This window comes from Carcharhinus amblyrhynchos, chromosome 2 (genome assembly GCF_965287045.1).
Source record: "Carcharhinus amblyrhynchos chromosome 2, sCarAmb.v2.hapA, whole genome shotgun sequence".
In the NCBI taxonomy this organism is placed as follows: Eukaryota; Metazoa; Chordata; class Chondrichthyes; order Carcharhiniformes; family Carcharhinidae; genus Carcharhinus; species Carcharhinus amblyrhynchos.
Genome location: NC_137325.1, coordinates 137,599,164 through 137,613,091, shown reverse-complemented (window position 1 = coordinate 137,613,091; position 13,928 = coordinate 137,599,164). Strand labels below are relative to the sequence as shown.

Here is a 13,928-nt window from a genome sequence, read left to right as displayed (position 1 = left end):
TGTGCTCTTAGGCTGATTGGAGGTAATAAATTGTCCCAAATTAGTTTCCCTCAATGTGGAATGCCATAAACAATAGATAAGGGTCATGAGTGGAGGGGGGGACTGGTAATGTTAAAATGGCGGCAGGGGCTCGTTGGGCCGAAGGGCCTGTTTCCCAGGCTGTTTTTTGTTCTTTGTTCAGTTTTTTTTTCGTTGACCTTCAACAATTGGCTTGCCTGTCTTTGGCTATGTCAGATTGGGCAAGACTTAAGCAAAGTGGGGGCAGCCCCCTCTGTCCTTCAGAATTTTGGCTGCTTAGCATGCAACATTAATTCATACAAAATATTTGAGAGACAAAATAAATCATTTTAAATTCCTGCCTCCAGTTTGAACAGGATGCTGCGTGTTTACTCACCTAAAATGTATGGGGGTCCTAATATGTCATAAGATCCTGAATTATCTTTAAGAATGAGGCTACTGGATATTTGTTGCAGGAGCCTCAGTTGCCTATTTCAACCCAAAATGGGAGAAGCACAAAGAAAAGATATGATTTCCTCATTATTTTGGACTTGCCATCACCTCATCCTCAAAAAAAAAGCAAGACAGTAGAGAGACAAAATCAGACCAGAGTTTCTAAATTAGTACCATGGCCTTTGTTACATGATATCACATGCAAATGTTTCACAAAGACAATAAAGGCTTGATTAGATGAAAATAGATGTGAATTAAAGTTAGATACAAGTAAACAACATGACTCAGAGGAAGAAGAAAGTAAAGAAATAAATTACTTGCTGAATCAAAACATCTGACATTACTCAGGAATAGTCAATAAATGTTAATTAGGTGTACAAAGAATTATGTACATATTATTTAGTTTAAGATAAATGTTAAATGAAAAATTTTTAATATGTCATAATCTAATGCTTCCTTTGTTGCACCGGGTGTCAAAAAGATCACATTCCTTTTACACAAACAGCAGTTAGAGTCATAGAGGTTTACAGCATGGAACCAGGCCCTTCAGCTCAACTTGTCCATGCTGCCCTTTTTTTTAAAACCCCTAATCTAATCCCAATTGCCCGCATTTGACCCATATCCCTGTATATCCATCGTACCCATGTAACTATCTAAATGCTTTTTAAAAGACAAGATTGTACCCGCCTCTACTACCACCTCTGGCAGCTTGTTCCAGACACTCACCACCATCTGTATGAAAAAATTGCCCCTCTGGACACTTTTGTATCTCTCTCCTCTCACCTTAAACCAATGCCCTCTAGTTTTAGACTCCCCTACCTTTGGGGAAAGATATTGACTATCTAGCTGATCTGTGCCCCTTATTATTTTATAGACCTCTATAAGATCACCTCTCAGCCTCTTACGATCCAGGGAAAAATGTCCCAGTCTATCCAGCCTCTCCTTATAACTTAATCCATCAAGTCCTGGTAGCATCCTAGTAAATCTTTTTTGCACTCTTTCTAGTTTAATAATATCCTTTCTGTAATAGGGTGACGAGAATTGCATGCAGTATTCCCAGTGTGGCCTTACCAATTTCTTGTTCAACTTCAACAAGACATTCCAGCCCCTATATTCAATGTTCTGACCGATGAAACCAAACATGCTGAATGCCTTCTTCACCACTCTGTCCATCTGTGACTCCATTTTCGAGGAGCTATGAACATGTACCCCTGATCTCTTTGTTCTGTAACTCTCCCCAGTGCCCTACCATTAACTGAGTAAGTCCTGCCCTGGTTCAATTTACCAAAATGCACCACCTCGCATTTGTCTAAATTAAACTCCATCTACTATTTGTCAGCCCACTGATCCCACTGCATTCCGACATAACTTTCTTCACTGTCCACTATGCCACCAACCTTAGTGCCATCTGCAAACTTACTAACCATGCCTCCTATATTCTCATCCAAATCATTAATATAAATGACAAGTAACAGTGGATCCACCACTGATCCCTGAGGCACACTGCAGGTCACAGGCCTCCAGTTTGAAAAACAGCCCTCTACAACCACCCTCTGGCTTCTGTCAAGAAGCCAATTTTGTATCCATTTAGATACCTCCCCCTAGATCCCATGAGATTTAACCTTATGCAGCAGCCTACCATGCATTACTTGTCAAAGGCCTTTCTAAAGTCCATGTAGACAACATCAACTGCACTGCCCTCATCTACTTCTTGGTTACCTCTTCAAAAAGCTCAATCAAATTTGTGAGACATGATTTTCCACTCACAAAGCCACGCTGACTGTCCTAATCAGTCCTTGCATCTCTAAATGTCTGTAGATCCTGTCTCTCAAAACACCTTCCAACAATTTAGCCACCACAGACGTGAGGTTCACTGGCCTGTAGTTCCCATGCTTTTTCCTGCAGCCCTTTTTAAACAAAGGCACAACATTTGCCACTCTCCAATCTTCAGGTACCTCACCCATGACTATCAATGATCTAAATATCTCGGCTAGGGGACCAACAATTCCCTCCCTAGCCTCCCACAATGTCCTGGGATACACCATCAGATTCCAGACATTTATCTACCTTGACGTGCTTTAAGACTTCCAGCACTTCCTTCTCTGCTATACGTTTCTGTCCTCTCTACGCATAAGGTGACCCATTAAATATAACCATGAATTATAGCACTGCATGCAAACTAGTCTCATGGGTGTGAGCAAATTAATTCATTCAGGGCAAGAAAAGTATATATATTAGACAGTAAAGCTAAAATGTTCATAAAAGTAGATGATTGAAATTGCAAAACTGATCCAATAGTTTAGGAAATTTTACTTTGTTCTTGAATCTTTAAGCAAAGAGCATCCTTTGGTTTAAAAAAGCACAATATAATAATTCCATTCTGCATTGGGAAATCTTTGTGTTATTCATAAGACAAAGCAAAAAACATGTTCAGCTTTACAAGAAAAAACGGAACAAGTGCATCCAAAAATCAGTAGTAATAGATTCCCCTACACTAACGTTACATTCAACTGTAGATTTAACTGTACCAGTCAAACAAAATTATGGTGATGTATATGGATTAATGCCAAATAACAGCTGCTTACCACCAGCGAATGGACAGGTAATTTATACACATCTCTTTAAACACTCATTAAATGCAATACATTTTTCTCTCTTCCATATTTATTTCTTCTTGAGAATTAACAAATAGTACGTATTAAAACTGAATAATGATAGCAGCAAATAAAGTACAGTGCAGCCCCGTTATAATGCAATGGTTGGGGTCCATAAAATGTTATCATGAAAAAAGCAGGGTCGTGCTAAATCGGGGTGCTATCGTTATGTTACAGACGATCTCTGAATCCGTCAGAGCTCTGTTTGTTTATACAATCACTACACGCTTTATTAATTTTTACAAATCTTTTGATTGGTAGGTCCAAGCCAGTTTAAAACAGGCAGTGGGATATTTATTTACTCAAACACTTTCATGGTCCATTAACTGTGAAGTACTTCCTCTTTTGAACAACTGTCTAATGTAGTTTTTCCCTAAGTGAGAACTCCTTTTATCTGAACTGGGCAAGGGGGGAAGCAAGTGTTTTCTGTCCACAATTTCTTTCTAAGGCAGATTATTTTCACTTTAGAAATAGACAGCAGTAACCAAAAACTTTTCAGTTCCCTGGAAAGAGCAAAAAGGCTCTAATGATTCATCACGTTATATCCGAAATCATGCTAAATCGGGGCACATAAAATTGGGGTTTCACTGTATTTCCATATGATAGATCTAGAAACAAAGTGAATGAGTTGATGGCACAAATCAGCACAAATGGGTATGATCTAGTGGCCATTACGGAAACGTGGTTGCAGGGTGACAGGGACTGGGAACTGAATATCCAGAGGTATCAGACATTTAGGAAGGATGGACAGGAAGGAAAAGGAGGTGGGGTAGCTCTGTTAATAAAGGATAACATCAGGGCGGTAGTAAGAGAAGATATAGGGTCCAAAGAGCAAAACGTGGAATCGTTGTGGGTGGAGATAAGAAATAGTAAGGGGAGAAAGTCACTGGTTGGTGTGGTCTATAGGCCCCCAAAAATAACTTTGAGGTGGGGCGGGCTATAAACAAGCAAGTAATTGATGCGTGAAAAAACGCAACGGCGATAATTATGGGGGATTTTAACCTACATATTGATTGGTTGACTCAAGTCGGACGCGGTGGGCTTGAGGAAGAGTTCTTGGAATACTGTCGGGACAGTTTCCTTGAACAGTATGTGACGGAACCTACAAGGGAGCGAGTTATCTTAGATCTGGTACTGTGTAATGAGGCAGGTAGAATTAGGGATCTTCTTGTGAGGGATCCTCTTGGGACGAGTGATCACAATATGATTGAATTTCTGATGCAGATGGAGGGTGAGAAAGGAGGGTCCCAAACCAGTGTCCTCTGCTTGAACAGAGGGGAGTATGATAAGATGAGGGTGGAATTGGCTAATGTAGATTGGGGGTGCAGACTGGTCGATAGGACAGCTGAGGAACAGTGGAGGATTTTTAAGGAGATCTTTTTCAGTACTCAGCAGAAATATATTCCGGTCATAAAGAAGGACTGTAAGAAGAGGGATAACCAGCCGTGGATATCAAAGGAAATAAAAGAGAGTGTTAAATTAAAAACCAATGCATACAGAGTGGCTAAAAATAGTGGGGAATTAGATTGGGAAAGATTTAAAAAACAACAAAAAATGACAAAGGAAGCGATAAAGAAAGGAAAGATAGAGTATGAAACTAAACTAGCTCTAAATATAAAAAATGATAGTAAAAGTTTTTACAAATATATAAAGAGACTGGCTAGAGTGAATGTTGGACCCTTGGAGGACAAGAGGGGGGATTTAATGGTGGGAAACGAGGAAATGGCTGAGACTTTAAATATGTTTTTTGGGTCGCTCTTCATGGAGGAGGGCACAAATAGCTTACCGAATATTAAAGATAGAGGGCTGGTAGAAGATGAGGTCCTTAATACAATTACTGTTACTAGAGAGATGATGCTTGGTAAACTAACGGGACTGAAGGTAGACAAGTCCCCGGGACCAGATGGAATGTATCCCAGGGTTCTGAAAGAAATGGTATAAGTAACAGCAGATGCGTTAGTAATTATTTATCAAAATTCGCTGGACTCTGGGGAAGTGCCGGCGGATTGGAAAACAGCTAATGTTACGCTGCTGTTTAAAAAAGGTAGCAGACAAAAGGCAGGTAACTACAGGCCGGTTAGCTTAATGTCCATAGTTGGAAAAATGCTAGAATCCATCATTAAAGAAGAAATAGCAGGACACCTAGAAAAGAACAGTTCCATCAAACAGATGCAGCACAGATTCATGAAGGGGAAGTCATGTTTAACGAGTTTACTGGATTTTTATGAAGATGTGACTAGTGCGGTAGACAGAGGGGAACCGGTGGATGTGGTGTTTTTAGATTTCCAGAAGGCGTTCGATAAGGTGCCTCACAAAAGGTTGCTGCAAAAGGTTAGGGTACACAGAGTTGGGGGTGAAGTGTTAGCGTGGATTGAGGATTGGCTAGCTAACAGGAAGCAGAGAGTTGGAATCAATGGGTGCTTTTCTGGTTGGCAGTTGGTGACTAGTGGCATGCCGCAGGGATCGGTGCTAGGGACTCAACTGTTTACCATATACATTGACGGTCTGGAAGAGGGGGTTGAGTGTAGGGTAACAAAATTTGCTGATGACACGAAGATGAGCGGAAAAGCGAATTGCGTGGAGGGTGTGGAAAGTCTGCAGAGAGATCTGGATAGGCTGAGTGAGTGGGCGAGGACCTGGCAGATGGAGTATAACATTAGCAAATGTGAGGTTATCCACTTTGGTAGAAATAATAGTAGGAAGGAATATTATTTAAATGGTGAAAAGTTGCAGTATGCTACTATGCAGAGGGACCTGGGGGTCCTTGTGCATGAATCACAAAAACTCAGTCTGCAGGTGCAGCAGGTGATCAAGAAGGTGAATGGAATGTTGGCCTTTATCGTGAGGGGGATAGAATATAAAAGCAGGGAGGTCTTGCTGCAACTGTACAAGGCACTGGTGAGGCTGCAACTGGAGTACTGTGTGCAGTTTTGGTCCCCTTATTTACGAAAGGATGTATTGGCCTTGGAGGGAGTACAGAGAAGGTTCACCAGGCTGATTCCGGAGATGAGAGGGTTAGCTTATGAGGAGAGATTAAATAAGCTGGGCCTGTACTCGTTGGAGTTTAGAAGGCTGAGGGGGGATCTTATAGAGACTCACAGGATAATGAAGGGGCTAGAAAGGGTAGAGGTAGAGACATTCTTTCCGCTTAGAAAGGAAACAAGAACTAGAGGGCACAGCCTCAAAATAAGGAGGGGGAGCAGTTTAGACAGAGTTGAGGAGGAACTTCTTCACTCAAAGGGTGGTGAATCTCTGGAATTCTCTGACCATTGAAGTGGTGGAGGCTACCTCGCTGAATATATTTAAGTCACGGGTAGATAGATTTCTGATAGACAAGGAAATTAAGGATTATGGGGAGCAGGCAGGAAAGTGGAACTGATCCACTTCAGATCAGCCATGATCTTACTGAATGGCGGGGCAGGCTCGAAGGGCTAGATGGCCTACTCCTGCTCCTATTTCTTACATTCTTATGTTCTAACATAGAAACTAGAAGCAGGAGTAGGCCATTCGCTTCTTTGAACCTGCTCCACTATTCATTTTGATCATGGCTGATCATCAAATTCAGTATCCTGATCCCCCCTTCCCCCCATATATCTCGATCCCTTTAGCCCCTAGAGATATATCTAATTTCTTCTAGAAATCAGACAATGTTTTGGCCGCAACAACTTTCTGTGATTGTAAATACCACACATTCACTGCTCTCTGGGTGAATAAATTTCTCCTCACTTCAGTTCTGAAAGGTTCACCCCTTATTCTCAAACTATGACACCTAGTTCTGGACTCCCCCACCATTGGGAACCTTCTTTCTGAATCTACCGTGTCCAACTTTGTTAGAATTTTGTAAGTTTCTATGAAGTCCCCTCTCACTAATGATCTCCTCATTTTATGATATTAATGCTGGATCAAGAAAAACAGCTGTTATTACAAATTAAATCATTAAATCAGAGTTCACAATGTATGCAATAACTGTAAACACAAAACAATGCATGTAATAGAAAGGATCCAGACCTGCAACTGTCAGGAGAGCTCTTGAGTGTGCATTACCAATGTCACATGTGTAGTGGTCACTATCGATCTTCTCCAGCTGATTAATTGTAAGACTTAGCGAAATACCATCCTGGTTCATTTCATATTTTTTGTTGGGCTTGATTTCTGCCATCCCCTTTCTCCAGACAACCTTGTGTGCTGGCTGTTCTGTTTCACATTTAAAAACTGCAGTTCCTTGTTCTTCAGTTTTAATGTCATGCAATTCCTTGGTAAATCGGTTTACTACCTCTGGAAAGAATATAAAAATATAAGTAATATATTTACCAATAAATTAACTTAATGTTGGATACCAAACTAACTATATGTCGTATAGTTAACTGATGGATATACAGGGAGCTTTAACAATCAAAAATTTCCAGCATGGAATGACAATGGCATAGAGCCCATTTTAGGAAACTGCTGAAACAGAAAATTTTCCAACCCACTTCCTACTTTCAATAGTGGATCACAAAATCACCCACAGTGGGTCTTCCTGACACTAGTGATGTTTAAAGTATCTTAAACTAATCTTTATGCTCCTTGATTTGTCTTATTCTTCTCCCTCCTTTCAGTTCCCAGGTAGATAGACAGGCAAGCAACCAATCCCTGTCATCTACCAAAACTATTCTGTAGCTGATCTCAGGAAAATGGGTGAGAGCAACAGACACTGACCTTCCCAACAATTTTCTCTCTTTGCTGGTACAGAATTCTCTCACGTGTTGTTTTAAACCTTAATTCAGTGATCAAATTCAAATTCACCATTCTCTACTTTGCAATTCAGAAGTGCAAAAGATCATTTCAGTACAATGAATGTGGGCTGCTATACCAAACATAACTTTATTGTATAGGAATGGGGATTTAAACATTCAAAAATAAGCATTAAACAGTGCATAATCAGTGGACCATGACTCATGATATGGAACATATACTTGCACTGTTCTATCCACATACAGTCATGATGTGGAGATGCCGGCGTTGGACTGGGGTAAACACAGTAAGAAGTCTCCATTCACCTGACGAAGAGGCAAACCTCGAAAGCTTGTGAGTTTACTATCAAATAAATAGGTTGGACTTAAACCTGGTGTTGTCAGACTTCTTACTGTGTCTATCCACATATAGGCCATAGCTAAATTAATATTACAAAGTTACGTGCATGTGTTGCTTCTGACAAAAGTGGTGGGGAAAATCCAAAATTAAATATATGTTTTTACCATTTACAATGACAGTAGCAGTGGTTTTAGAAGTCTCTGCTCCGCATGCATACTGTCCCGAATCCTTTGTAGTAACTTGATGAATTATCAATTTGTTTACAGTTCCTTGCTGAGATATTTCATATTTATTACTCTTTCTAATTCTTTTGTCCTCCTTAAACCACTTAACTGAAGAATCAGCCTTGGAGGTTTCACAGCTCAATACGATCTCTTCACCTACTATTGCCACTATGTTCTCAAGTTGCTTTGTGATTTCTGCTGGTTTTTCTGAAACAGAAAAGTTCACATTAATACATTTTCATCTCTTGCAGTATAGGCTTTTTTGAAAGGTCAGCTGCACTGTTTGAAAGCTAGAGCAGTGGAGTCGAAATACAATGCAGAGTTCTTGCTGAATTTTTTTTTCCCTCTCAACAGTTTGTTCTTGAGCAGTATGAATGGTTAATCATGAAAAGGTTATCCCCTCCCATACTGGTCTTGTGTAATTTGGGGAGTCCAGAAAGGCAGCACATAATAATTTGGTCAGTAGAGAGATTACTAACCTTTAAAATATAAGCCTACCTTAAATGATCTATAGACCTCTGGTCCTTCATTCTAAAGAATCTAACATGTTGAGATGACACAAGGTAAAGTAATTATTTTACAATATTTCTGCTCCTTAAGGATAGCATGAATGAAACTCAAATCAAACAACTGAAACTGTAGTCTGCTTAAGTTTGTTTAGCGATCAACAACTAACTTCAATCTCCCAATAATCTTGCTGAACAAAATAATTCCAAGTTGATCTTCAGTTAGCAACAATGAAAACATATTTTTATGTAAAAGCACTTCAGTTTTCTAGGACTATGGTATATTATTAGTGTAAGTTGGTGTCTGTTTGCCTTAGACCCACAGAATTCACAGAATTCCTTCAATACAGAAGGAGGCCACTTGACCCATTGAGTCAGCAGCGATTCTCTGAAACAGCATCCTAAATCAGCACCACCAACACCCTTGCTCCCCCCACCGCCCACCGACCCTACAACCCTACACATCCACCATGGCCAGTCCACCTAACCTACATATCTTTGGAGAATAAGAGGAAATTTAGCATGGCCAATTCACATAACTGCACATCTTTGGACTGTGGGAGGAAACCTGGGCACCCAGAGGAAACCCATGCAGACAAGGGGAGAACATGCAGACTCCACACAGTCACTCAAGGCTGGAATTGCAACTGTGCCAACATGCTGCTTTTTGTGCAATGGTACTGCTCCTGTTTTGAAATGGCTAGTACAAATAAGTGCTCTTGTAAGAGTTTTTGAAATGGATTATTCCCCTCACCCACCTTGGGGCTATCCCAGATCAGGATATAATGAACTTCACTTGAGTTTAAATTTAAAATAGTCACCTGCCACAGATATTTGTTGTGGATCTGAGTAAGTGAACTACTTCTCCTTCAAGTAAGATGATCACCAAGAAATACTACCTTCGCACAAATGGCTTTTTCAGTAATTATCAGCTAGGTTATAACTACTCAGATATTATAAGAGTCCAGGGGTCTCTCTTCAAAAATTGGATCTCCCCACTTTGGAATACACAAAAGAGACAGGTTCTTAAAGTTGTACATGGAATACTACGTGAGATGTTGGGGAAGAACTTCTGACCTCAACCGGTGCTGATCCCAGAAAATAGGGTCTGGGCTTAAAAATCGGTTTCCTGTCTGGTGCCAGAAAGGAGGTGGGACCCACAACCTGCAAATTCTCACTCCCTTTGAGGACAGGGCCCTTGATCTGACAGGGGAGGAGGAGGACAGGACAGGGAGCGACAGCCAGGTTGGAATGTGACCAGGAAGTAAGCATCTGCAAAACAGCTGGGAAGAAACTTTAGACGACGGTGCCAAGGAAATCTCCGAGGCCAGGACCAGTCAATTGGTACTGGCTTCCACCACACAATCCACAATGCAGATACTATCACTTCAGTAGGATAGGTTAGTGATGAGGCTTCTGGGTCACTTTCTGGTGCACATAACACCGCCCTTAACGTACATCAGGTAGAGGCAGGAACTGCTGTGGCCTCAAGCACATAGAGGTCTGCTGAAAGCGAGGAATCAAGCCAGGTGCTGGGCTGTTATGATTAGTTCTTCCTAAGCTGCTGGAGATGTAGCAGCAGAGCAGGAGAATGCAGGAGGGGCTGTCAGCAACACTGAGGCATTTGGAAGGAGACTGCAGATGCAAGAGATATTGCCGACATTGTGTGATGATGCTGCGCCATCTCCTGGCTGAGCCCAAACCTGTGGCTGCAAAGGGCATCTGTCAACTCATTGAAGAACATGAGCATCCTGAACTGTCGGGACCTCTGTCTCCTCTGTCCCCTGACCTCCTCATTGAGCTGATGGGTGCCCACATCCTACCCCTGACCAGTGTGGCCCCCAGTTCTCCTGCTGCAGCCTGCAGCCCAGGCTGGCCTTGCAATAGACGGACATCTTCCTCCTCTGCAGCAGCAGCAATAGCAAGCTCAAGAATGACTGCCAAGTTTGTTGGCTCCATGCCAAAATCCATATTTGCTCTGGTGGTGAGTGGGGGGAGAGAGAGGGGGAGAGAGAGAAAGAGAGAGAGAGAGAGAAAGAAAGAGAGAGAGAGACTGAGACAGAGAAAGAAAGAGAGAGTGAGAGAGACAGACAGACAGACTGTCTTTGGGGTTATCCATTCCGGTAATGGCACTCCATCCCAGCAACCCATGTCCCCACATGAGTGTAGACAGTACCAATCCAACACCATCCCCAGTGCCATGCACCACTTCGACGAGCTGGCGACTGACACCGTACCCTTGCCATGGGGGATATATCGAGCATACAGATAGTTGTGCAGGGACCCCCACTGGGAACGCATGAAGTATGGCAAGGGTGAACCCACCTGGTGTTTGGTACAATGACTTCCAGGAATGGCCTGCAATTCATACATATGGTGAGAATCACCTTCATGACTGTGCTCATCGAGGGCAGCACTGCAGAGACCATGCAGTATGAACAACATCAGAGCTCCCCTGATTTGAGTAGCAGCTGCCAGGCTTGCTGCTTGTTTCTGTTAGTAGAGCCTGGGATGGGATGTTAACAGTCAGCCAGACAGCCTGTCCAGCAGACACATGGCATGGTAACAATGGTGCTGTCAGTGAGTTGGGGAGTCAATCTCATATGCAACCCTTTGGGGATCAGTGAGTAGGGGGAATGTGCACGACACGAGCCTCAGGCTGACTTCCGGACATTGAAACTGCAGACCATGCAAGTTCCCCATCCCAACCTGCACCATCGCCACAGCTAAGACCACTCCACCAACCAGGGGCCAGGGCCTGAGTGGGGGGTGGAACATGAGTGGGGTGGGGCTATAACGGAGAGGAGGAAAGGGAAGCTCCACAGGGGTGACGATCAGGGAGGGAAGGGAACTCTACAGGGGTGGTAATTGGCAGGGGGCAAACCAGCACAGAGTGTGATTGGCAGGGGCAGGGGAGTGATGGGGCAATGGTGCCCCATCAACTCAACAGTCAGCTCAGCAGTCAGCTTCACTGGTGAGCTTAGGCTCCACCTCCACCTTCACTCTGCCCAACGATCTGCACCGACTCTCCGAAAGAGTATTTTACCCAGGCCCCCCCATCCCAATTTATCCCAGTAACGCCACGCACTTACTATGGTTAATCTACTTAACCTACACATCTTTGGACAGTAAGGTGTAATTTATCAACCTAACCTGCACTTCTTTAGACTGTGGGAGGAAACTGGAGCATCCAAAGGAAACCCACGCAGACCCAGGGAGAATAAGCAAACTCTTAACAGATACCAAAAGCCAGAACGAACCCAATCCCTGGCTCTGTGAGGCAGCAGTGCTAACAACTGTGCCACCATGCCGCACTCAGGTATTTAAATATGTAAATCTATTTAAACTGATGATAATCATGCAAGAGTTAGCAGCCATAATGGGATTTATGCATGCATCAAAAACGCCAGTAAAATCCCAGCCAAGATTAGCTTTAATTATCAATTAATTTATTCTCTGGAGCATAGAAGAATGAGGGGAGATTTGATAGAGGTGTACAAGATTTTGATGGGTATAGATAGAGTGAATGCAAGCAGGCTTTTTCCACTGAGGCTAGAGGAGAAAAAAACCAAAGGGCATGGGTTAAGGGTGAAAGGAGAAAAGTTTAAAGGGAATATTAGGGGGGGATTCCTCACGCAGAGAGTGGTGGGAGTGTGGAATGAGCTGCCAGATAAAGTGGTAAATGCGGGGTCACTTTTAGCATTTAAGTAAAACTTGGACAGGTTCATGGATGAGAAGGGTGTGGAGGGATATGGTCCAAGGCAGGTCAGTGGGACTAGGCAAAAAATGGTTTGGCACAGACAAGAAGAGCCAAAAGGCCTGTTTTTGAGCTGTAATTTTCTATGGTTCTATGGTAAATTTAAATTTCACCAATTGCCATAGCAAGATTTGAACCCATGTTCCCAACATGAACCCAGCATGGGTCACTGGATTACTGGTAGAGAGGTGGTGTTGAGATGGCAGCGTGGGCTCGTTGGGCCAAAGGGCCTGTTTCCCAGGCTGATTTTGTTCTTTGTTCTTTGTTACTACTCCAGCGATATTACGACTTCATCACTGTCTGCCTGGTGCAAAACTTAATGATTTAAATAGTTGATACCTTTTACCATTAATGAGGCCTTCGAGCTGAGATTTCGCACATGGAAAATAACTTCTCCAGCATCAGAAAGAGTTGTCTCCTTAATGTTAAGGATGTACTTTCGGCCAATATTAAATGCCTCAAATCGTTCATTGCCTTCCACTGACAGCCCATTTACAGTCCAGTAATATTCATCGATGCTTTCATGAGAAAGTATGCATTCAAAAGATCCATTTTCTCCTTCTTTAATCTCTGTGCTCTTAAGTCGTTTTGTGATTCCAATGTTTAGATCTGTAACAAAGTAGGTACTAAAATGAAAATTATAGATATGCTTAATCATTGGCTCGAATGGGCTTTGGGCTTCAGCAATAGTTTGCACCAATTCAAGTGGTCTTATCTGACTGCAATGGGGAACACTCTTACTCAAGTCATAAGCATTTTAAATATAGAAAAATTTCTTGTAAAGTACTGTCAAACAGATTTGGTTGCATCATCTATAAGTTCCCTTCTAAGCCTCAGACCATTTTTATGTTGCTGTTTCTTCATTCTCACACATGGATCAAAATCTTGGAACTTTCTTCCTCACAGCAATGTGAGTGCACCTACACATCGATTGCAGCAGTTCAAGAGAGGTGCTCACCACGACTTTCTCAAGGGCAATTAGGGATGGGCAATAAATGCTGACGTAGCCAACACTGCCAACATGTCATAAATGAATACATTTTTTAAAATGCTGTTCAAGTTTGTTGGCAGACAAAATGTTTATTAGTATACCTGTGTCAGTTGACAATGTAGACTCTAAAGGTATATTATGAGGCCATTATTGCAATGGAGGCAACAGCAATGCAGATTGTCAAAGTTTACGCTGTCGGCACAGTGGCTAGCACCACTACCTCACAGCTCCAGAGAGCACGGTTCAATTTCCGCCCTGGATCACTGTCTGCAT

At 42.4% G+C, this 13,928-nt stretch overlaps 1 protein-coding gene across 1 annotated transcript in view; it reads right to left on the bottom strand.

Annotated features, from left to right (window-relative positions):
* obscnb (obscurin, cytoskeletal calmodulin and titin-interacting RhoGEF b) overlaps positions 1-13,928 on the bottom strand; it is a 696,366-nt gene that overhangs the window by 450,807 nt on the left and 231,631 nt on the right. The window contains exons 25-27 of the mRNA XM_080214757.1: positions 13,004-13,273; positions 8,342-8,608; positions 7,113-7,379 (exon numbers count right to left, since the gene is read on the bottom strand). Of these exons, the coding sequence (XP_080070883.1) occupies positions 7,113-7,379; positions 8,342-8,608; positions 13,004-13,273 (804 nt within the window). The remainder of the gene's footprint in view (positions 1-7,112; positions 7,380-8,341; positions 8,609-13,003; positions 13,274-13,928) is intronic.